This window comes from Eublepharis macularius, chromosome 11 (assembly GCF_028583425.1).
Source record: "Eublepharis macularius isolate TG4126 chromosome 11, MPM_Emac_v1.0, whole genome shotgun sequence".
Taxonomy (NCBI): domain Eukaryota; kingdom Metazoa; phylum Chordata; class Lepidosauria; order Squamata; family Eublepharidae; genus Eublepharis; species Eublepharis macularius.
In genome coordinates, this window is record NC_072800.1 from 8,286,536 (window position 1) to 8,311,844 (window position 25,309).

Genomic DNA, 25,309 nt, shown 5'->3' on the forward strand with positions numbered 1-25,309 from the left:
TGGTATTAATAAGTTGAAAAGCACTGAAGATTTCTCCTCTGCAAAAGTGCAGCTTTACTGTCCCTAAAGATACTGAATTTAGTATCATATCAAAGTTCACATTGGGGAAAAGCAGGTCTCAGAAGCTACAGACCTGAAAAAAGAATAAAACATATTTAGTAAAAATTTCAACCTTCAATTTAATGGAGCAGGTTTTCACTAAAAATTAATGCCACACCTCATTTTTTCAAACTTAGCATTTTCCAAATAGAGTCAGTCTATAATTATTTATGCTACCACTTTCAGTAAAGAGGTATCTTCAGGAAACACTTGCAAGCATCCATCAAATTCTATCTTTACATACAGATGATTCTAACACAAAGTGCTCTTATAATAATAATAACATTCGATTTATATACCGCCCTTCAGGACAACTTAATGCCCACTCAGAGCGGTTTACAAACTATACCATTATTATCCCCACAACAAAACACCCTGTGAGGGGGGTGGGGCTGAGAGAGTTCCAGAGAGCTGTGACTAGCCCAAGGTCACTCAGCTGGCTTCAAGTGGAGGAGTGGGGAATCAAACCCGGCTCTCCAGATTAGAGCCCTGCACTCTTATCCACTACACCAAACTGGCTCTCTTGAAGGATATACTGATTGTAACAATATATCCCTGCCCTGGAACCTTCAGCCTGTCCTCACAGAATTTGTGCACAAGTCTTTTAGGCCACCGGCCACCCGTAATCCATGTCTAATGTGTTTTAAAGATGAAGACAAATCAACCCCTTCAGTGCTAAGTTTCAAGAAGTTCAGTGAATAGAAACTATTTTTCTGATTGTTTGGAGTGGAATAGATCTGCACAAGAAGAAACTTAAGTGTGAGGAGGGAGGGGCAAGCAGTACAAAATGAAAGTGAAACTTTTTGAGCACAATACTGCACAAGTCTTTGGATCTTTTGTGTGTATGACCTGAGGTTTATCACATTCTTTCCTTGGAGGAAAAACCCTATAATGGCAGCAGGCCGTAAAAGAGACCCAGTTTGGGAATACTTTAATGAAGTTCCTTTACCTATCGGTAAGGCAGGCATGCGTGCAAAATGCAAACACTGCAACAAAGAAATGCAAGGCCTGGTGGCCCGAACGAGGCAACATCATGAGAAGTGCTGTGATGAAGATGACCAAAGAAACACATTTGAACAGGAGGATCTTCAGGTTGGTAAACATTTTTATTGAATCATATTTCTAAAGACTGCCTTGAACTTATTATTACTGCATGTTACTGTCATTTGGTACAGTTATGAAGAAAAGCAAATATTCCTTTTGGGGCAGTGCTGTACAATAAGCAGAAATTGTATAAACAATAAAATAACAGCACTGACTTTTTTGTTTAGGGGAATTCATCGTCAACATTAAGGATTCTGGAAACTATCCACCTTCAAGATCACCATCCTCCTGTTCTACAGTTTCAGAGTTATCCATCCCGGATAGTGCTTCATTTGCATCATCATCAGACACCCACAGTATATCACCTAAAAGAAAGAAAAAACCCTTCCCTCCTGGAACCACCATAGATAAGTTTGTGTTAAAAACTAGCAGATTAGAAAAAGAGTTAATTGATGAAAAAATTGCCCAGTTTGTTTATGCAACGAACTCTTCTTTCCGTCTGACTGAGAACCCACATTTCATTAATATGGTTCCGTCACTGAGACCAGGATACAGTCCACCCTGCAGAGCAGATGTTGCAGGGAAACTGCTGGATAAAGTGTATGACAGAGAAATGGAGCAATGTGCAACAGCTCTGAAGGGTAGAATTGTTAACCTAAGTATTGATGGGTGGAGTAATGTCCACAATGATCCTGTTGTATGTGCTTGTATAACAACAGAAGAAGGGGAAGGCTTCCTTGCACAAACAATTGATACGTCAGGAAATGCACACACAGCAGAATACTTACAAGAAGTGGCAGTAAAAGCTATAATAACATGTGAACAAAAATTCAAATGTCTAGTACGCAGTTTGGTCACAGACAATGCTGCAAATGTATCCAAGATGAGAAGAAATTTAGAAGAGCAGGAAGGGAATACAAAGCTAATAACATATGGTTGCAGTGCTCATTTGCTGCATCTCTTAGCCAAAGACTTAAGTGTTCCAGAAATAAAGACTAATGTTGTTGAAATTGCTAAATACTTCCGTAACAATCATTTTGCTGCAGCAGCTCTGAAAAGGATGGGTGGAACCAAGCTAACGCTCCCACAAGATGTTAGATGGAACTCTGTGGTAGACTGTTTTGAGCAGTATATCAAGAACTGGCCTATTCTGATGACAGTTTGTGAACAAAATCGAGATAAAATAGATGGCACTGTCACGGCCAAAATCCTCAACATTGGGCTTAAGAGAAATGTTGAATATATGCTGAGCATCCTGAAACCCATCTCTGAAGCTTTAAACAAAATACAGAAAAATAGCTGTTTTATTGCTGATGCTGTTGAAATTTGGAAGGAACTGAGTGAACACTTAAAAACAGAACTACACATGGACAGAATTAAATTACAAGCATTAAAAAAACGAATGGGACAAGCACTGTCTCCAGCTCATTTTTTGGCAAATATTGTCAATATCCAGTACCAGGGTCAAAACTTAAGTGCTGAGGAAGAGGAGTTAGCTATGACATGGGTATCCAGCAATCATCCATCTGTAATGCCAACTATAATAAACTTCAGAGCTAAGGGGGAACCATTCAAGAAATATATGTTTGCTGAAGCTATTTTAAAGGAAGTCACACCAGTGAACTGGTGGAAGTCACTTAAGCACTTGGATTTAGAGACTGTTCAAGTAATGATTTCACTTTTAACAGCAGTAGCTTCTTCTGCAGGCGTTGAAAGAATATTCTCTTCCTTTGGACTCATTCATTCTAAATTGAGAAATCGTTTGGGACCCGATAAAGCAGGAAAGCTTGTTTTTCTTTTCCAGATTATGAACAAAGAAGAAGATGAAGATGACGAGTGAGCTACAGAGGACAGTATTTAAGTTTTTCATGTGTAGGCTGGGCTGACAGTCTAAGTTTCTTAAAATATATATATTTTGTTTAGCCAAATTAGTTAACAAACATGGATGTTTGTTTAAGCAAATAACATATGCTGTAATGTTATTGTTTCAGTTGAATAAATAAAACTATTTAAATTGTTATTATTAAGGTAATGATTATTTTTCTCCTTCCAATAAAGTACAACAGAAAAGTTGTCCAAATATGAATGATTAACCTAAACCGGGGGTAATTCATCTCACAATAAATTAACTATAATGTGTTTCTAATAGTATTAAAATCAATATTTTATACAACTGTAAAACTAATATGAAAAGTTGTTATTCTAAAAATCTTCATCTACTTGCATATTAAAGTTATACCAGCAAGAATTAGTCTTTATGTAGAAAACTATGATTTAAATCAAGCCTTAGTGACTAGTGATTTAAATCGTGATTTAAACCGTGATTTAAATCAGTTTGATTTAAATCAAATCCACCCTGTCACAAGGTGATTGTTGTGAGGATAATAACATACTTTGTAAACCGCTCTGAGTGGGTATTAAGTTGTCCTGAAGGGCCGCATATAAATTGAATGTTGTTGTTGTTATTAAAGATGGCATCAGGGCTCCAGCTTAATCAAGATCTGCTCCTTATTGCATTCTACCCTTCACCACTACCATTCTCTTCAACCTACATCTGGATGTTAAGCAGATCCTTGCCTTTTATATTCCACTAAGAGAGCCAGTTTGATGTAGTGGTTAAGAGCGTGGGACTCTAATCTGGAGAACCGGGTTTGATTTCCCACTCCTTCACTTGAAGCCAGCTGGGTGACCTTGAGTCAGTCACAGCTTCGAGGAGCTCTCTCAGCTCCACCCACATCACAAGGTATTTGTTGTGGGGATAATAATAACATACTTTTTAAACCGCTCTGAGTGGGCATTAAGTTATCCTGAAGGGCGGTATATAAATTGATGATGATTATTATTAAGATGAAAAAACAAGAATTTACTGTAGGCAGGACTAAGTCAATAATTTGGACGTTAAAGCATTCTATCAACAAGCCTAAAAATTGGTTGGGGTAGCAAACTAGGCCAGGAGTAATAAAGTATGATCATGTGTGATTTCTTTTACTACTAAGCCTGCAGCAAGTATTTGTTCTTTTTAACCAATATAATCTCTGCTGAATCACCGAAACTATGAAAGAAGAAGCTGCCAAAATGTGATCAGAGATTTAAGATGATTAACATAGGCCAGAAGACAAGCATTCCTGAAAGTGGTATAGCAGAACTAGAACTATATATCACATTAATTTAAAGTATTTAATAATTACAATAAACTCATAAAGAAACCTTATCACAAGCAAAAAAAGTCTAGCTCTGAATTGCTGGCGAGTTTTAAAAAATCTCAACTGTTTGCTTTGCTTTTGAACACACAATTTGTACATACTGCATAGCAACATATTGTCATGTCTGAACCCCATCCATGCCAATGCTAATACTGAACCAATGTTTAATGCTGTAACTTAATGTCATTTTGCACATGCCTTAACCATCACTTTTGTTTCTCAAGCATCCTGAGAACACAGCTGGCTTATCTCCTTCCTTTGAAGCTCCCCGAAGTGACCTTGCACTGTCTGTAATGTTACAATTTAATCTTATGCCTTTTGTCCTGTCTAGGTTGATGTATAAACCCTGGTAAAAATTCCCAGGACAGTTCCCACGCAAACCTGTGGCTTAGTAGGGAGGGGGGAAGGATTGGGTATTTAGAGATGTACTTTCTTCAAGTTTCTATTCTTGTCACGGAACGTGTTCTGCTTAGATACTTCCTTGCTTCTGAGTAATCCTATGGACATACATTTGGAAATGATTTGATTTCTGAATAAAAACCATTTAACCAAGAACTTGGACTTCTCGCTGCAATGGTACAGGGATCTGTCTGCCATAGCCTGAGACATATTACACAAATATATTCAAGAATGTGAAAGAAAAAAGTAGAAAGTCTCATCATCCAAACACGGCAATTCCAAATACCTGGAAAGAAAGGAGATCTGATGTAAATGGCAAAAAAGCAAACTCCCCACATTTTTACCAGTCTGTTAACTAAGCCAAGACTGTACTATAATTAAGCTAAGTTGTTACTGAGGTTGTGCCCTACTACAGAAATCAAACAAGTCAACAACTTATCTTAATGCAATGTTGATATGTAACTGACTGGTGCTTAAAAGCTATTCCACATTAGAAAAGACACTCCCAATTTTCCTTTATATAAAGCCTATTGCTCCATTTTGTAGCATATGCTTAATGCAATAAATTGTTTTCTGCCAAATGAAATGCAGTAAAATATATCATCCTTATACAATGACTGAAAAGTTAAAAATGGTCAACAGTAGCACAAAACGACCTGCATTATAAAAAAAAAAACCTTATTATCAGTTTAGTGTACAAGCAGAAGAGCCCTGTGGCACAGAGTGGTAAGCTACAGTACAGCAGCCCAAGCTCTGCTCATGACCTGAGTTCGATCCTGGCAGAAGCCGAGTTCAAGTAGCTGGCTCAAGGTTGACTCAGCCTTCCATCCTTCCAAGGTCGGTAAAATGAGTACCTAGTTTTCTGGGGGTAAAGTGTAAGATGCCTGAGGAAGGCAAAGGCAAACCACCTCGTAACAAAAAGTCTGCCAAGAAAACGTCGTGATGCGACGTCCCCCCAGGGATCAGTAGAAGCATAGCTAAAGATGCATAAATGCTGCCAGTTTAATCACTGACAAAAGTATATCATTATAACTTTATATTATAACTTTACTTGGTAGACTTGATGAATTAATTAAGTTTCCATAGGGAATAGCAGCAAGAAGAAACAAGTTTTGACGGGCTACATTGAGCACGTTCCCCTTCTCCTTATACCGGCTTCCCTGAATAACAGTCTGGTCAACTCAGAAACACATAGTTTTAGTCCTATGGTCGAGTTAGTGCTCAGTGCATATTTCAATTAATATATCATTAAAAGTGCTTTGGAGGAGTGAGATCTGAAACTTCCAGAATATTTCTAAAACGCTAGAACGTTTTTGATATTTTTACTACAGGAGACAGACACTGGCTTGCTGTAGCTTGATTTCCGAGCAAATGCTCTGGTGAACCACTTCAACTTCAAATTACCTGTCACCATAGGCAATTCTCCATGGAGAGAGGAAATCACTTCTTTCTGTGCCTCCCCAATCCCCAGCAAAACATCATTAGTAACACTGGTAGGGCAGCTGTATCTAGAACTGAAGAAGCAAGTCATGGTATTGACTAAAGGGAAGGTAACTGTGGACTTACTCCTGAGTAACACTCGTTAACTGTACTAGATATGAGCATGGTTGAACCATTTTGAAACTGTAGTAGATATGAGCATGGTTGAACCATTTTGAAACAATGTGCTATTAAGTTTAGCCTTTATGTAAATGGAACGTTTATTTATTTATTTATTTATACCCTGATTTTCTCCCTGAATAGGAAACCAAAGCCGCTTAACACAACCTCATTCTCCCTCTGAGGTGGAGGACATCTTGGGTGATTCCCACCATCCAATCAGGGAGGCAGGAACTAACTTTCTTCCTCTTCCTGTCTAGCCTGTGGGACCACCTCTCTCCAGTTCTTTCCTGCCTCCAGGGAGCGCAGTAGCTCTGGCAGATTGCTCTGCCATTTGATTTCACTTTCTTAACTAGATTTTTCTATTCAGACTTCCTCTTTCCACTTCTGATTCTTCAGACTATTCTTCCCTCCATTTTCGCTATCCTGTTCTTTTACTTTTGCCTTTCTTCTGAGCGCCACAAATTTCAAGCCTATGGGCAATAGAGCTGACTGACTCCTATGGGAGCTTTATGGACGGCGAGGAGGGGAGCCTAATTACAGCACCAATTACAGCAGGAAATGCCAAGTCATCCGGTACCGTCCTGCTTGCACAGCAGGAACGGAATCCCGGCACCTTTCCGGCATCAGCCGTGTATAGTTTCTAAACGCTAAAAGAAGCAGTCGGGCTCTAAATTGATGGCACAATCCTGCTCTGAAGCAGAGAAAAGCGCAAGGAAATGGCCTTGGAAGAGACGCAGGCCTCTATACAGTCCCATCTTCCACAGAGGGAGCTTGTTAAAACAGCGTGCCTCAGCCAGCCATCTGAGAACAGTGCCACCTGCTGGAGCGCAATTTTGGCGGGAAACATCGCAATGCGCTTGCCAATCTCCTGGCAGGAGAGACTCGGCTGAAACATAATCCAGACACCCAGAGCTCCAGCTGACAAGCCAGGAGGGCCACGTAAGTGTTCCCCCGAGCGTGTTATACCTTCAGAATTCCTGTCAGCAATTAGACTGACTATGAGGGAGAAAATCCTGTTACTTTGCCAGTCAGAAGCACCTTGGCCCTATAAAGATTCCAGGAATCTCCTCAGCCCTGGCACCATGTGAATGTGCCCATGCCAATCTCCTGGCAGGCCTTTCCCCTTTGGATTTAGCCCTGCTTTTACTACAGGATCTAGCCCTGCCTTTCCCTGTCAGATGGGTAATGTATAAAGGGCGCAATTTTGCTGGTGTATTTGAACCTTTTAACTCTTAAGACTAACCAGGAGGGAGAAAATAGTGGTGCGGTGTCTACCTCCTCCTCCCTCCATGAGTAAGGCTGTAGCTCTGTGGAAGAGCTTCTGCTTTGTATGCAAAGGATCCAGGTTTGTTCCCCATTAACTCCAGTTTAAAAGATTAGGTAGATGAGGAGAAAAACCTCTTCCTGAGACCCTGGTGTCCTGCTGCCATTCTGAGGAGATAACACTGACCGATGGTCTGAGTTGGAATAAGGCAATTGTAATGTTTATCAGTCAGGGATCCCCACGGAGCAGGGGGATCACCCTCAGATAGAGTCTGTAATGAGAAGGAGAAGGATGAATTCCTTCAGATGTAGAAGAGGAGGAAATATCCCTACCAGAACAGTCAGCCCAGCTGTCTGAATCTGAGGTCTACCAGTATTTATTATCTAAGACATTCTCAGCTTTAGAGCGGTAGAAATTACTCTTGGGGGAGTAGGACCCTTAGACTGGGAATATCAAATCCATCTCAGGGAAACAAGAGTCTCTTCCTAGTGAAGGTTCCTCAGAAAAGGTCCTCCCATTTCCAGAATATTTGGGGAGAAGGTTCAAGGCTGAGTGGTCTAAACCATACACCAATTAATAATCCCCAAACTTGGCCCCAAAACAAACTGTACTCACTACCTTTCTTTGCTATGAGTTGTTGCAGGTACCTGCGATGGAAACTCCAGTGGCTACACTTCAGTCATCTGGGCTCGGGTCAGAAGATGGGTAAGGATCAGTCAGATACCACTTAGACAAGAGGAGAGAGGCCATGCTAACAAGAGCTCACAAGGCCGGGACCATGGCTATTAAGGCTACAGCTATTGTCTCAATTGCCTCAAGAGTGTCAGGAGTATGGATCTGGAAACTGATCCAACTCCTCCTGTACAACAATAGCTGCCCACATTGAAGGTACCACAAAAACGGGCAAGTGGCAAGCTACCACAAAAGGGGCAAACAGAAATGTAAAGGCCAATACCTTCAAGACAGACATCATCCTGGATACATTTACCTTTTTCTTCCAGGATTATGATCCTGACAGCAGTAACAAGCCGGCACGCTTGATTAAGAGCATGGCCAGCAGATTCACACTCTAAAAATATCGTCCTGACTCTTTCAGAGAGACAAGCTACTTGGGGATGCCCTGGGAAAGATCTAGATTGAGACCTAGGACAGAAGAACGTGTTGCCAAAAACACTCAATCGGAGAGGCGATCCATTGGCCCTCAGCCTTTTATTCACATCACACACTACTAAGGTCCAGACAAGATTCCAAATGGCCATCCTGGGGTTAATCTAGGCAGTCCTTTAATAAGGGGGAGGGGTCCTTTCAAGACCCCACTTGTAGTATAATGGTTAAGTAACTGAACAGTGATGCAGTACTCTGCAGGTTCAAATCTCACTGCTGCCATGAACTTGCCACATGGCCTTGGATAAACCAGTCCTCTCAGTCCCAACTCTCCAGCTGTATTATGGGGATAATGCTTACCTTGTCCCAAGATCAAACAGACAGTTCTCCACACGTGGAAAGAGATCCGACCTTAACACCCGGATCTCTAAGACAGGACCTTCTAGCTGTCCCTGTGAGAGGCCAACTACTCTTTACCATCAAGCCTGGGTTGACAAGCAGGCAGGCCTTGCAAATAGTCCCACAAGGCTATTCCATACAATTTGAAAGCTGCCCACCAGAAAGGGATTTACTCAATCTTCTTCTTCTCAGTCCCTAAAAAGAATAGGGACTGAAGGGTGTTATTAGACCTCATTTTTTTTGAACAAGTTTATCAAATTGTATCACTTCTGAATGGGGACTCTGCACTCAGTCTCAGTGACCAGTCAGTCAGAAGAACACATGACATCTACTGATCTCACGGAAACATACCTCCATGTACCAATTCTGACAGCCCTTCAACAATACCTAAGATTATATGTTAAAAACAAACGCTGCAGTTCTGAGCCATCCTGTTTTGGCCTGTCCACCACACCAAGAGTATTCACAAAATTCTTGATCAACCTCATCATACGTTTCAGAGACGTTCATGTTCACTTGCACCCAGATGATCTCCTGATTGGTTCAAGTTCACGAGAAAATCTCACCACAACGCTCAATTCACCATTCAGTCCCTACAAGCTTGAACACCTGGGTTAGATCACAGTCACCAAAATGGCTTTTTTCTATCCCTCTCCAAAGAAAAGGTCAGGAAGACCAAACAGCTGACTGAGACTGTCATCAGAGTGCAAAATCACTTCTCATGACACTACTATTTATTTATTTATTTATACCCTGATTTTCTCCCTGAATAGGAAACCAAAGCCGCTTAACACAACCTCATTCTCCTCCTCCTCCATTTTATCTCACAACAACCATTCTATGAAGCAGGTTAAGCAGAGAGAATGACCAACCCAAGGTCACTTAGAAAGCTACTCTGACAGAGTGATTCAAATCTACATTTCCAGGTACACATCATCAAAACTATGATTATCAACTTGGTTCATGAGAAGCATCAAAAGCATAAATGGTAATAATGCTTCTTTTAAAATGCACATTCTTGTCCAAGTAAGAAAAGTAAAGGGTTGCACAGTCTCTTACATAACAAACATTAATCTGATAAGGCATAAGATGAGAGCATTTGCAAAGCATACTGGGAAAAGATAAAGCAAAAACGTCTCTTTAAATGCATTCAGCAGCAAGAAACAAATGAAAGACAAAGTTGGGCAGGTGTAAAAGGAGTAAATGACAATGGAGTAAAAGGATTGCTAAAGGAGGGCAAGGAAATTGCAGAGAAGCTGAATGAATTCTGCACACCCATCTTTGCTGTGGAAGATGTCAGATAGTTACGCAAACTGGAACCATTACTTGTGAGGATGAACTCTGAAGAACAGAATCAAATAAAGGTGAAGTAGAACTAACTAACAAGTGTATTTGTTGCAGACGATTGCACTTCTCATCGCCCTTTCTCAAAAAAGGGTATTACAGAACTATAAAGTGTGCAGAAAACAACCAAAGTTATCAATGTGAAGCATTTTCCTTATGAGTTAAGGTAAACTTTGGAGGTTTTTCCGTTTAGAAAGCCAATAGGGAGGGACACAACAGAGGTTTATAAAATTATGCATGGTGTAGAGAAAATTGAGAGAGAGAACTCCCCCTCCCCCTTTTATGCTAGAACCCAAGGCATCATGTGTTGATGGGCAGTTAATTTACTTATGCTATTTATAGTCGTCTTTCTCACTGACACTCAAGGCAGATTACACAAAGTCAACACCTGAGACATTCAATAAACAATACAATGAGGTATGCATTGCAGAAATTTGAAAAGCACAAATTCAAACACAGGAATAGAGAGATGAAACTGCTGAAACAAATACATAAATAATTTGACATGACAAATTAAATGACGCAGAAACTACCCAGTAGGAACATATATACATCAACGATTAATTAAGGTGATTAATATGAGAGACACAAAAGAAAGTACTACTTCTAACATCGCAATGTGAGGAGAGGGCTTGATTGTCAGCAAGTCCTGGAGAATGTGGTTGACAGCCCGATGGAAAGTATATGGGTAGAAATGAGGGGAGGAAGGACAAAGGGTATTGTTGTTGGAGTCTGCTACAGATTGCCTGACCAGGTAGAGGAAATGGATGCTGCCCTCCTTGAACAGACTGGTAGAGTATCCAGACATCAGAACCTTATAATTAAGGGTGCCTTCAACTTCCCTGATGTGTGCTGGGAGACAAACTCAGCAAAGCGACAAGACTCACACAATTTCCTGACCTGCCTGGCCGATAACTTCCTTTTTCAAATGGTAAAGGAAGCTCGACCATAATAGACTTAATATTAACCAACAAAGAAGAATTGGTAGATGGGGTGGTGGGGACCTTAGGGGGAAGTGAACATGTCCTCCTTGAATTCCAGTTGCTGTGGGGGGCCAAGGAAGTTCGTAGGTTAGATTCATAGGTTAGATTTTCATAGGGCCAACTTCAATGAACTCAGAGGCTTGATGAGAGTCATTCTGTGGGGGAGTGTGCTGGAAGGGAAAGGAGCGAGTGAAGGGCGGGCTCTTCTCAAACATGAGCTTTTGCAAGCTTAAGCCCTCACTATTCCAGCAAGACGGAAACGTGGTAAGGGCTCCAAGAAACTGATGTGGATGAACAGAGAGCTCCAGAATAAGCTAAGGTGGGGAAAGGAAATGTTCAGGAAATGGAGAGAATATAAAGAGGAATATATGAGGGTTACTAGGTCCTGCAGATCAGCCATCAGAGAACCCAAAACTCAGTATGAGCTGGGTCTGACCTGGGGGCTTGCTACAATAAGAAAAACTTCTACAGATATGTGAGAAGCAAATGCAAGGTAAAAGAGGCAATTGGACCACTGGTGGGAGTAGATGGAGAAACTCTGATGCAGGACATAGAAAAAGCAGACAGACTTAATGACTATTTTGGTTTTCTCCCAGAAGAACTTGAGCCCATCTAGAGTTGGTAGGAGACACAACAGGACACCTGGGGGGCTATTAGACATTGACAGAGAGGTTGTAGAGAGGCATCTGGCTGCACTGGATGAATACAAATCCCCTGGGCCGGATGGGGCGCACCCAAGAGCGCTCAAAGAACTTTTTAGAGAACCTGTAGAGCCTCTATCCATCATCTTCAAGGCCTCCTGGAGGACTGGGGATGTGCCACAAGATTGGAGAAGAGCAAATGTTATCCCAATCTTTATGAAAGGGAAGGATGACCCGGGAAACTACAGGCCGGTCAGTCTGACTGCTGTTGCTGGGAAGATATTCAAGCAGATTTTAAAGGGATCGATCTGTAAGCATCTAAAGGACAACTTAGTGATCCAGAGAACTCAACATGGTTTTGTCCCCAACAGAACTTATCAGACCAACCAGGTTTCCTTCTTTGATCGAGTGATGAGATTACTGGATTGCAGGAACTCTGTCAACATGATTTACCTGGACTTCAGTAGCTTTTGATAAGGTTCCCCATGACATTCTAATGGGTAAACCAGAAAACTGCGAACTGGACTATAGGACAGTTCGGTGGATAGCGAACTGGTTAGAGGATCACACCCAAAGAGTGGTCGTCAATGGCGTTTCATCAGATTGGAGGGATGTGTTCAGTGGGGTGCCACAGGGCTCGGTTTTGGGCCCGCTACTTTTCAATATTTTTAACAATGATCTGGATGAAGGGGTAAACGGGCTACTCATTAAATTTGCTGATGATACCAAATTGAGAGGAGTGGCAAACACCCAAGAAGATAGAATTAAAATTCAACAAGACCTGAATACTCTGGAGAAGTGGGTTGAGAACAGGATGCAATTCAAAACAGATAAGTGCACAGTATTACATCTGGGCCACAAAAATGTGAAGTACAAATACTGGATGGGGGATACACTTCTGGGTAGTAGTGTAAGCAAAAGAGATCTTGGAATAAGAGTGGGCTGTAAACTAAATATGAGCAGTCAGTGTGATGCGGTGGCAAAAAAGGCAAATTCAGTCTTGGGTAGTATCAAAAGGGTCATTGGATCGAAATCGCAGGAGGTTGTAGTCCCTCTATACTGCCTTGGTCAGGCCGCACCTGGAGTACTGTGTGCAGTTCTGGAGGCCTCACTTCAAAAAGGATGTGGACAAAATGGAGAGGGTGCAGAAGAGAGTGACGAGAATGATCAGGGGTCGGGAGACTGAGCCCTACGTGGAAAGGCTGAGGGCCTTGGGAATGTTTAGTTTGGAGAAAAGGAGATTGAGGGGGGGCATTAAATATTTGAAAGGCTGTCATTTGGAGGAGGGCAAGGAGCTGTTCCAGTTGGCAGCAGAGGATGGGACTTGAAGCAATGGGCTTAAATTACATATTTACCTATTAATTTACATATTAAATTACATATGGATATTAGGAAAAACTTTTTCATGGTCAGAGTAGTTCAAAGGTGGAATCAGCTGCATAGGGAGGTAGTGAGCTCCCCTTCACTGGTAGTTTTCAAGAAGAGGCTGGATGAATATCTGTCAAGGATGCTTTAGGCTCATCCTGCATTGGGCAGGGGGTTGGACTAGATGGTCTGTATGGCCCCTTCCAACTCTGTGATTCTGTGAATTAACTTATGGAACTCTCTTCAACAATATGCAGCAATGGCCATTAGCTTAGATGGCTTTTTAAAGGGATTAGGCAAATTCATGAAGAATAGGCACAACTGTATTGTCGAAGGCTTTCACGGCCGGAGAACGATGGTTGTTGTGGGTTTTCCGGGCTGTATTGCCGTGGTCTTGGCATTGTAGTTCCTGACGTTTCGCCAGCAGCTGTGGCTGGCATCTTCACAGGTGTAGCACCAAAAGACAGAGATCTCTCAGTGTCTCTCAGTGTCAGTGTAGGCACAACTACTTGCAACGACTGCTAAATCATGTTCAGAGCCAGTATATCTCTGAATGCCAGTTGCCTGGAAGCTACTGGTATTTGGCTTCCACGCCTTATCTAGAGTGTTTCTGGGACTCTGATGACTGTGGGAAACAAATCTAGACTGGATGAAGCTAAATGGACTAGATAAACCTTCAATCTGACCCAAGAGCCCGTTCTTGTGTTCTTATGTTGAAACAGTAACTGTTCTGAATTTTACAACACTCCCAAATGCAAGACTGAGCATGTCTCTTCAGAGCTTACTTTGCCTCGGTCCACCACACCCAATTTGTTTATAGCTTTTCCACTGCCCATCTTAACAGGTCCTCAGCAGAAAAAATTATGGCCTTTCAGCTGCTACAGGTTACAGCCAGCACCTGAAGTTCTAGCTCCACGTGCCCACATAAGCTTTGCACAGACCTCCCTATTTCAATCTAAACTTTTGAAAGTGAGCAAGACTACGAAGCATCTCTTCTGTTCCAAAGAAAAGTTTTTATTTAAAATACCTCTCTGATCTTGTTCTAGGAAATTTAAGGAAACAAGCAAAAGTGTTTTTCTTATTACTACCTTTTTTAACTTATTATTTTGTTTATTTTATGGACAGGCAAGTAATTGTTCTTCTGAGACCATTTTTTCCTGCTAATCAGAAACTGTGGTATTGATATGTAAGAAGACATCTACTCACCATCTCCAGGAGGTAGGCCTCGCTCTTTTTTCTCGTCACATTTGTTGCATTCGCTGAAGTAAAGCAGCAAAAACATATCCAAAAGGACCCAAACAAGTGAGGTGGCAAGAACCACCTTGCAATATGCAAACTTTCTCATGGCACTTTAAGTCAAATACAAAAATAGTTGTACATTGAAGTCAGTAAGTCTTCTTTAAATCTGTTGTCGGGGATCATGTTCTGCATCTGCAGAGAAAAGCAAACACATTAAAAAACAAACTTAAGACTCAAATTACATTTTTGTAAGATGTTAAAGAAGTTGAAGTTAACCCAAATATACGTAATTTAAAAGATAACTGTTTGAAAAACAGGTACTAGTGAGCCAGATATTATTGAACATAGCAATACCATTTTTCTGTACCATAGCCACTTAAAGCAAAATGCAAGACCAATGATTCAAGCCTGAGCTTTTACAATGAGAGCAAAGCTACAAGTGACTTTCTTCACGTGGAGAACACTAGATTTTTCTCGCAAGGTTACCTGGGAAGTTGAAGTCCAAATGGTCCTTCTCCTCACTGTTAGAATCGCTGCCTGAAGAGCCACAAGAGGGCTTCGTTTGGGGGCGGGCAGCTGCTACTTTCTCCCAGGGCGTCCTGCAGGCTGCCTGCTCCCGGGGAGCTGCTCTGGAAGTGGCAGTGTCGGTGAAGCTTCAGCCGCAGCAACAGCGGAAGAATCTGCAGCAGATCTTTCCACTGTCACTGCAGCTGAAGCTTCACCGATGCGGCCGCTTCCAGAGCAGCTCCCCGGGAGCAGGCAGTCTGCAGGACACCCTTGGAGAAAGTAGCAGCTGCCGACCCCCAAACAAAGCCCTCTTGTGGCTCTTCAGGCAGTGATTATAACAGAGAGGGGAAGGACCACTCGGACTTCACTTTGCGAGAAAAACTTAGTGTTCTCCACATGAAGAAAGTCACTTGTAGTCACACTCTCAGATTATCCCTTGGAATATCCCATTGCCTGCTCTCCTGTTAACTGTCTGAGTTTGGCACCTGACGCACACCAATTGGCAGCTCAACTGAACATTTATCTAAAATTAGCCAAATATTGCAAGAATACCACTGGGGAGGTGTTACCGTATCTTTATGCCATCTTTATGGTACCATTTATTTTTAGCCATAAATGAGGTCCATTCACCCCCTAGACCTATAGTAATCAGCCAAAGTTTCTCTTACTGACCCCCTGCTGCGGAAAGATGATGTTAGCAGCCATGTGGGTCTCAAAGTAAAATCCAAAATCAAAACATAATCCACATAATAATCCAAATTATTAGGACCAACCAAATGACTAATAATAGTCTGTGGAAGCTTATCATGCAGGATGGTACTAAAAAAGTTCAAAAAGAGAATGAATAATTCCTCAGGATGTTATGGTGAGTCCGTGTCATGTTGTTTCAAAATAGTGATGGTTTCAATTTACACCAAGCTCTTTTGGGAAAGAGGCTAAGAAACAATTAAACTCCATAAGCATTTAAAAAAATCAGCTACAGAATTTGGCCTGGTTGACATTCTAAACGTATCTCCTAAAGTTAAGACAAAGACAGAAGCATAGAGAGGCACAGAGCAGGAAAAGACACCAAGGGTCATCTAGCTCAATTCCTTGCACAAAGCAAGACATTCACAGGTACCTCACCCCACAGTGCTGTATGCCCAGAGGAAGGCAAAAACCTCCAGGATCCCCATCCAATATGTCCTGGAGGAAAATTCCTTCCTAATCCCAAAGGGGCAATTGGTATTACACTGGGCATATATATATGAAAAGGCCACTAGAGGCACCTGCTCATCTCTTCATGCCCTCCCTCTGCCTATCTGCCTGAATTCATATTGAGTTACATAATCATCACGGCTGTCAGGTGTGCCACTTCTTAAAAACCTCCAAAGAAGTACAGCCCATCACTTCCTGAAGAAGCCTGATCCACCAAGGTACTGCTCTGTCAGGAAGTTCTTCCTAATGTTTAGTTGAAAACTTAATTTTTACCCATTTGTTCTGGCCCAACTCCATCTTCTATGTGACAGCCCTTCAAATGTGTTATCATATCACCTCTCAGTCACCTCCTTTCCAGGCGAAACATACACAGCTCTTTCAACCTTTCCTATAGGCCTTGGTCTCCAAATCCCTCCCCATCTTTATTGCCCTTCTTTGGACATGTTCCAGCTTATCAATATCCTTCTTAAACTGTGGTGCCCAAAACTGAACACAGTACTCAAAGTGTGGTCTAACAAAGTAAAGTGATACCATCACTTTGCATGATCTGGACACTATACTTCTGTTGATAAAGCCTAAAACCACATTTGCCTTTTTAGCTACAGCATCCTATTGTTGACTCATGTTCAGTGTGTGATCTACTAGGACTGCTAGATCCTTTTCACATGTACTACTGCCAGGACAAATTTTCTCCTTCTTATAATTATGCATTTGATTTTTCCTACCTAAATGCAGAACTTTACATTCTGCTCTGCTGAAATTCATTGTGTTATTTTTACTCCAGTTTTCCAGCCTGTCAAGGTCATCTTGAATCTTGTCTTCTACTGTATTTGCAACCCCTACCAATTTAGCATCATCTGCAAATTTAATTAGCATTCCCTCTATTCCTTCATCCAAATCATTTATAAAGATGTTGAACACCACGGGGACCAGGGCAGACTCTTGAGGCACTTCAAGAGAATGAAGAACCATTTACAAGCATTCTTTGGGTGCTATCTGTCAACCAATTACAAATCCACCTAACAATAATAGGATCCAAACCTCATTTTACCAAGAAGAATATCATGTGGAACCCTATCAAAAGCCTTACTGAAATCAAGATAAACTATGTCTACAGTGTTCACCTGATCCAACAAAGTAGTAACTCTCTCAGAAAAGGAGATAACGTTAGTCGGTTCTTGAGGAACCCATAGTAATCACAGCAGTCTCAAGGACTGACTGACTGATGATTTGTTTCAAAACCTTTCCAGGTATGGATGTCAAACTGCCAGGTTGGTAGTCTGGATCCTCTTTCCCCCTTCTTGAAGATGGGGACAACACTTACCCACCTCCAATCTTCTGACACCTCACCTGTTCTCCAAGAATTCTCAAAGATGACAGAGACTCTGCAATTACATCAGCAACAGTCAGACAGGCAAGCCAGCCTGCCTGCCATACCTGTGAATGTATATCTAATGGGGGGTGGGGTGGGGGCGGGGGGTAGTAGTGTAGCTGCATTCTTGCTTCACTGTGCCTTTGCTATGCTTTGTTTGGACTGAGCGGTGTTATCAGTACAGCTGAGACTGAGCGTCTGGGAACCAACTGACCTTGAGAAACTCAGCTCCGCTTCTTTTCCAGGACTTACACGCTTCACAGCTCTGCGCCACCTTCAACTGACTGTTGTTTGAACTGGGGGGGAGGAGACTGGGGGTATAACTTTTTTGGGAGGACTTTGCTTTGGCATTCCAAGCAATTACTATGTACAGTGTACTTCTAGGGAGCAAATCTCTAATAAAGACCTTTAACTCAAACAGCTGTGTCTGATGGAGTGGAGAGTCTGAGAGAAACCCTAGCCAGGCCTGAGATTAAGTTCCTTTATTTATTTTATTCAATTTTTATACCACTTCTCTTCCATTAAAATCTCAAAGCAGTTCACAGCAATTGCAATGGTTAAAAACAATACAAAAATACAATATTCAACAAAATCACAATAAAACACCCTAACACAATAATTAAAAAACACTATTCCCAACTTCAGCCTATAAAGACCTGCATTTAGTACCCTAGGATGCAATTCATCTGGCCCTGAGGACTTGATTTCACCCCAATGCCTATCCTAGGCTGCAATTCCCTTCCTTCATCATGTGTTCTCTATTTGCCATGTAGATCAGTTTCCTTGCAAGAGAAGACCGAAGCAAAGAAGGAATTAACATTCCTGCCCTCTCTTTACACCTATTAAAATTTCACTTTCCTCTCCCCACATTAGGCCTATCACTTCCTTGTTCATTTTCTTGCTCCAGATTTGCAAGGCTCCTGCCAAACACATTTTTCCTACCCTCATAAGGTGCAAACTATCTCCTGACAGAAGTCCTTCATCTCTAAAGCGTAGTCCATTGTCCAAGAGACCAAAACTTCATTAACAATACCATCTGCATAGCCAGTTGTTTATTTCCAATATTCTTCTCACTCTTCCTAAGCCATGAACATCAACAGGAAGAAGTGATGAAATCATAATCTGTGCTCCTAGGTCCTCCAGCTTTTTACCCACAGCCTCATAGTCTCTTTTAATACATTCCGGGCTGTGCCAGGCAGTATCCTTTGTTTCAAGAAGGAATGATGATCTGTGGGCTTAATTAACCTTTCTATCATAGAATCATAGAGCGGGAAGGGGCCATACAGACCATCTAGTCCAACCCCCTGCCCAGTGCAGGATGAGCCTAAAGCATCCCTGACAAGTATTCATCCAGCCTCTTCTTGAAAATTGCCAGTGAAGGGGAGCTCACCACCTCCCTAGGCAGCTGATTCCACTTTTGAACTACTCTGACTGTGAAAAAGTTTTTCCTAATATCCAGCTGGTACCTTTGTGCCTGCAGTTTTAGCCCATTGCTTCGTGTCCTACCCTCTGCTGCCAACTGGAACAGCTCTTTGCCCTCCTCCAAATGACAGCCTTTCAAATATTTAAAGAGAACAACCATGTCCCCCCTCAACCTCCTCTTCTCCAAACTAAACATTCCCAAGGCCCTCAGCCTTTCCTCGTAGGGCTCAGTCTCCAGACCCCTGATCATTCTTGTCGCTCTCCTCTGCACCCTCTCGATTTTGTCCACATCCTTTTTGAAGTGAGGCCTCCAGAACTGCACACAATACTCCAGGTGTGGCCTGACCAAGGCAGTATAGAGAGGGGCTATGACCTCCTGCGATTTCGATGCTATAGCCCCTTTGATACAACCCAGGATTGAATTAGCCTTTTTTGCCACCGCATCACACTGACTGCTCATATTCAGTTTACAGTCCACTCTTACCCCAAGATCCCTTTCACATAGACTACTGCCCAGAAGTGTATCCCCCAGCCAGTATTTTTGTGCTTCCCATTTCTGTGGCCCAGATGGAATACTGTGCACTTGTCTTTGTTGAATTGCATCCTATTCACAGCTGCCCACTTCTCCAGAGTATTCAGGTCTTGTTGAATTTTAATTCTATCTTCTTGGGTGTTTGCTACCGCTCCTAATTTGGTATCATCAGCAAATTTAATGAGCAGCCCTTCCAATCCTTCATCCAGATCATTGATAATAATATTGAAAAGTACCGGGCCCAAAACCGAGCCCTGCAGCACTTCACTGGACACCTCCCTCCAATCTGATGAAATGCCGCTGACCACCACTCTTTGAGTGCGGTCCTCCAACCAGTTCCTTATCCACCGAACTGTCCTATAGTCTACTCCACAGTCTTCCAGTTTGCCCATCAGAATGTCATGGGGGACCTTATCAAAATCTTTACTGAAATCCAGATAAATCACGTCAACAGAGTTCCTCCAATCCAGTAAGCTGGTCACTCGATCAAAGAAGGAAACCAGGTTGGTCTGGCAAGATCTGTTAGGAACAAAACCATGCTGACTTCCCCGGATCACTGAGTGGTCCTTCAGATGCTTACAGATTGATCCCTTTAAAATCTGTTCTAGTATCTTCCCAGCAACTGAAGTCAGACTGACCGGCCTGTAATTTCCCGGGTCATCCTTCCTCCCTTTCTTAAAGATTGGGATAACATTCGCTCTTCTCCAATCTTGTGGCACATCCCCAGTCCTCCAGGAGGCCTTGAAGATGATGGACAGGGGTTCTGCAAGTTCTCTGGAAAGTTCTTTCAGTACTCTTGGGTGCATCCCAAGGGATTTGTATTAATCCAGTGCAGCCAGATGCCTCTCCACAACCTCTCTGTCAATGTCAATTAGCCACTCAGGTGTCCTGACACATTTTCTACTATCTCTAGATGTGCCTGAGTTCTTCAGGGAGAAAACAGAGGCAAAAAAGTCATTAAGCCTGTCTGCTTTTTCTCTGTCCTGCATCAGAGTTTCTCCATCTACTCCCAACAGCGGTCCAATTGCCTCTTTTACCTTGCGTTTGCTTCTCTCGTATCTGTAGAAGTTTTTCTTATTGTAGCAAGCCCTCCTGGCCAGACCCAGCTCGTACTGAGCTTTGGCCTCTCTGATGGCTGATCTGCAGTACCTAGTAACCCTCATATACTCCTCTTTAGAGGTCTGTCCTTCTCTCCATTTCCTGAACATTTCCTTTTTCTCCCTTAGCTTATTCTGGAGCTCTCTGTGCATCCACATCGGTTTCTTGGAGCCCTTACCATGTTTCCGTCTTGCTGGGATAGTGAGGGCTTGAGCTTGCAAAAGCTCGTGTTTGAGAATGGCCCACCCTTCACTCGCTCCTTTCCCTTCCAGCACACTCCCCCACGGAATGACTCTCATGTCCTGGATGCATCACCTGGATGCATCACCTGGTAGATAACATACCTCTTGAGATGACAGGAAACTTCCTTTGAACTCTGTGGAGCTTTGGGCACTCGTTCTCATTCCAGTAGGCCAGAGACAATATCTATGGGGACACCCTGGACCTAATTGCTTAGCAATAAAGGCTCAAAATGTCACCCAATTATCCTGTTCCTGTGGGTCATCTTCTTCCACTTGCCTCTTCCTATGTTTGGTGTTCTTCCATTTCCTGAGAGACCTTCTCTTCCTCCTCCTGTTGCCCTCCCAAGAATGCCTCATGTATTCTTTTCAAGAAATCTTCACTTCACTTTCTCTGATCAGCTGGAATGTGGATAGGCATGCCTCCAGCACTTGGATCTTTTCCTCCAGTAGGGCTACTAGTTTATACTTTCTACAAGTGTAATTTCCATTATCCTCAGGCAAGGTGATGAACATGATCACTACCTCAGCTCCCTTACCATCCATGTTGTTTCGATCTGTATAGGAAGCTCACTAGGTGTGTGAGGCTATTTAAACAGCTATATAACTGCAGACCCCATCTCCAACCAACTCAAGTCAGGTGACTCAGCAGACAGAGTCAGGTGACTCATCTCATTCAGCAGACACAGGAAAAAGGAGGGAAAACACACGTAAGCCTCAACTCACTCAAGTAAGAACTTATCAGAATAGGAAAAGAAGGGAACACAGCCAAACAGTCAAATCAATCAAACCAAGCCTAAGCCTGCTTGGAGACCTGCTTACTCCCACACAAATCCCCCAATTGCTCCTCCGGTTGCCAATTTTTTCTTGCTCTCTCTTCCAGAAAGGGATTTTAAGTCCTGCCAGAGTAGTTGGAAACAGCTGTGAGTATAATTGTTTGATTGCCTCTTGCTGAAAGACCTAGGTGTAACTTGAAGCTAACAACATTTGAAACAACATAGCCAGGAGTCACCAATCAAGTCTCAGGAATTTTCCTCTCTCTTTTAATTTTTTAAAAAAATTATAACAGCCAGCCTGATCAAAGAGTTTTAGCGAACATGAAAGCTCATATACTGTTATGTTTTCTGGTTGGTTCTAATATTTGGTCACGATAATGAGAAGACAAGACTCACTGGAAAAGAAGATAATACTAGGAAAGATGGAAGGCAGTAGAAAAAGAGGGAGAACCAAAATGAGAAGGCTTGACTCAATAAAGGAAGCCACAGCTTCCAGTTTGCAAGATTTGAGCAAGGCTATTAATGATAGGACGTTTGGGAGGTCATTAATTCATAGAGTTGCCATAAGTCAGAAGCAACTTGATCGCAACGTAACACACACACAGAATGAAAGGTATTGTGAGGTTTATCACCTGATATGGTCATCTCCAAACAGGAAAAGAAATCGTCATCAGTAGTAAAGGTCAATAGTTAAGACCACTTGTTAATCAATCTTGCTTGCAACAGGAACATCAGAATCAACAACATTCATGTTACAAAAAAATGTTATTTTTAATGAAACAAAGCAAATTAACTGTCCACTGACCCTTGTGTTCCAGGATAAAAGTTACAGTAATTTACTAATGTTTTTAAAAGCTTCTGTGTTCTACAACAGGTGAGTTAATTATAAAAACAAACTAGATGCATCACACCTGTTAACGATTAACATATTTGTTGTTTTTCTAAATAAACTTAATGCTTTAGAAAATTGACCATCAGAATTAATTTTTCCTGACTGGAAAAATGCCTTTTCTATTAATTACTGCTTAGGGTTTCTTTCACTTCCAAACAATTTTGTTGTTAATCATACCTTTAACCCCTATTTACCAAGACAGGAACATGTTAAGAACTGTCCAATTTCTTAATCACATTAATTAGTTTTTCTTGGGTATAAATACTCTCCCTGCATATACTCTGTTTTTCAATGAAGTATTTTAACAAAACAATTTACACTGCAGTCCTACACACAGTTATGCATAGACTCAAACTGAAGCCAATGGATCTTAAACATATGGGCTATGCAAAGAACTGTAGCCTGAATAATAAACTTTCAGAATGAACAAAACAAATCTATTTTGTATACTTAAAGGATTGTGTGAAAGGTTACTGCATTTTATATTCCTTCCATTAACGCTTAATGCACAATATTAGGTAAGGCCAAGCCTGCTTTCATGAACCATTACGAGGAAAATGTCATTTCTAACCTTAATTTTTGTATGAAAATTAGGAGATCACTTGCAGTAAAACAAGCTTTCACAAAAAAGATAAAAGCCAAACAATACAAAATTAGAGCTGTCAAACAAAGAAATGCTTTAGTCTTCTTAACCGCTCTTGTTTGAAGCACTACCAACTTAAAGTAAGGGACAAAACCAGATGGGCATGTCACAGTCACCCACACTCAGAATGGCCATAGAAACAGACTTTACATTTCTAAGCAAAGAAACTGTTCTATGTGCCCACATGGAACAAATACTCCCTTTCTGAGGCAGAAGCAAAACTGCATCTTGTCTCCAAAGCAAAAGGACAATCCCAAACACATGGCAGCCATTTTGTGGTGGTGTTCAACATCCTCTCTCAAATTTCCAGAAGTGCCCTCAGACTCAACAAGGTTGGGGACATGTGCTTCAGTGTGTCAGGAGCTTGAAGAATCCCGTCTACCTCCCCCTCCCAACTGAAGACTAATTGCCTTCAATATGCCTTAATAATAAATGTTCGGTTTATATACTGCCCTTCAGGACAACTTAACGCCCACTCAGTGGTTTACAAAGTATGTCATTATTATCCCCACAACAAAACACCCTGTGAGGCGGGTGGGGCTGGGAGAGCTGCTAGAAGCTGTGACTGCTAGAAGCTCACACAACATACCTGACAGCATAGTGGTCAGAGTGACAGACTAGGATCTGGGCAACCCAGGTTTGATTCTCTGCTCTGTTATGGAAGATGCTGGGTAACCTTGGGCCAGTCACATACTCTTAGCCTAAGTGAAATAACAGAGGAGAGGAGAATGATGTAAGCTACATTGGGACCCCAGTGGGGGAGAAAGGAGGGATATAAATGAAGCAAAATAAAAATAACATACTTCCCAGTCTTATCCAACAGAAAAGGTACAGTCTCAGCTTTCTATAACACATTGAGAACATGTATTGGCTTACCAAAGGGTATGGATCACCATTGGGCTACATAAAGGTCCAGTTATTTTTGTTATCTACAAGGCCACTCATTTCTATCAGCTCCACTTCACACCACAGGCACCTTTCACCAGTTGTCAAGGATATACAGGAGTGTTTGTAATCATTGCTGGTTCTGTGGCAAGACTTTCACTAACATTAATCATACATAATGGAAAAGCACTACAACAGAAAAGTTCTGAAAAATGGTCACTACAATATTGTCCCATAATACTGTACGTAAGGTTGTACTTACATTAGAATTATTCCTGCTAACTTAGAGGTGTAAAATTTCCAGGTATTTGGAAGCCACAGGGAAAATCTGTTTTCCACCACGAGGTGTTTTTGTTTTTTTAAAAAAGGAAATTCTTGGAAAAATTGAAATACATACTGTCCTATCAAACCTAAACTAATTTTACTTTTTTAACAACATAAAACATAAAATTTTACTTTTTTAACAACATAAAACATCACCTATATAACACTGCAACATAAAACATCACTTAGCATATAACACTGCAATATTTTACATATTTATAGAAATTTAAAGGTTATAAATGCCTTATTCTTCTGCAAGCAAAATAGCAAATACACTCAATACGAAAGAAAACTATAAACTGATGCACCCCATACTATTTTAGCACATGTACCTTAGCTCCAAGCTTGTCGCTCTTTTTATTTCTGTGGCTACCTTCTGATCTTTTTTCCCCTTCAGCAAGGTAGAGCATTTAGCTCCTTGTTGCCCGATCTATGAGTATGTGTTGTAGCAATCTGAGGAAGAAGTGAAAAGGTAAACCTCAAGGGAAGAGTCAGGACAAGGAGGCATGCAACCCTTGAGAAATAATAAAAGCCCTGTATACTCCACTCATGAAGAGTATCCTTCAAGGTGCATATGTATATGTCTACAGCATGCCAACCTTGTGTTTACAAGCATTTTACTAATCCTAAAAAAGAAAATATTTCATAAGGATTTTTTTCAGTACTCTCTACATTTTTCAATTTTTCCCATCAGCTTGTTTGTTAAAACGGTAAAACAAAATGTATAAATCATTGT

The 25,309-nt window shown here is 41.6% G+C and overlaps 1 protein-coding gene across 3 annotated transcripts in view; it reads right to left on the reverse strand.

Annotated features, from left to right (window-relative positions):
* The window catches only part of GALNT1 (polypeptide N-acetylgalactosaminyltransferase 1), a 176,224-nt gene that overhangs the window by 137,174 nt on the left and 13,741 nt on the right, over nt 1–25,309 (reverse strand). The window contains exons 2-4 of one of the 3 annotated variants that reach the window (XM_054990993.1): nt 24,906–25,026; nt 23,954–24,065; nt 14,654–14,878 (exon numbers count right to left, since the gene is read on the reverse strand). In XM_054990993.1, coding sequence (XP_054846968.1) covers nt 14,654–14,792 — 139 coding nt within the window. In that variant the 5' untranslated portion in view covers nt 14,793–14,878; nt 23,954–24,065; nt 24,906–25,026. The remainder of the gene's footprint in view (nt 1–14,653; nt 14,879–23,953; nt 24,066–24,905; nt 25,027–25,309) is intronic. The other 2 variants (XM_054990994.1, XM_054990995.1) reach the window with 2 other exon arrangements.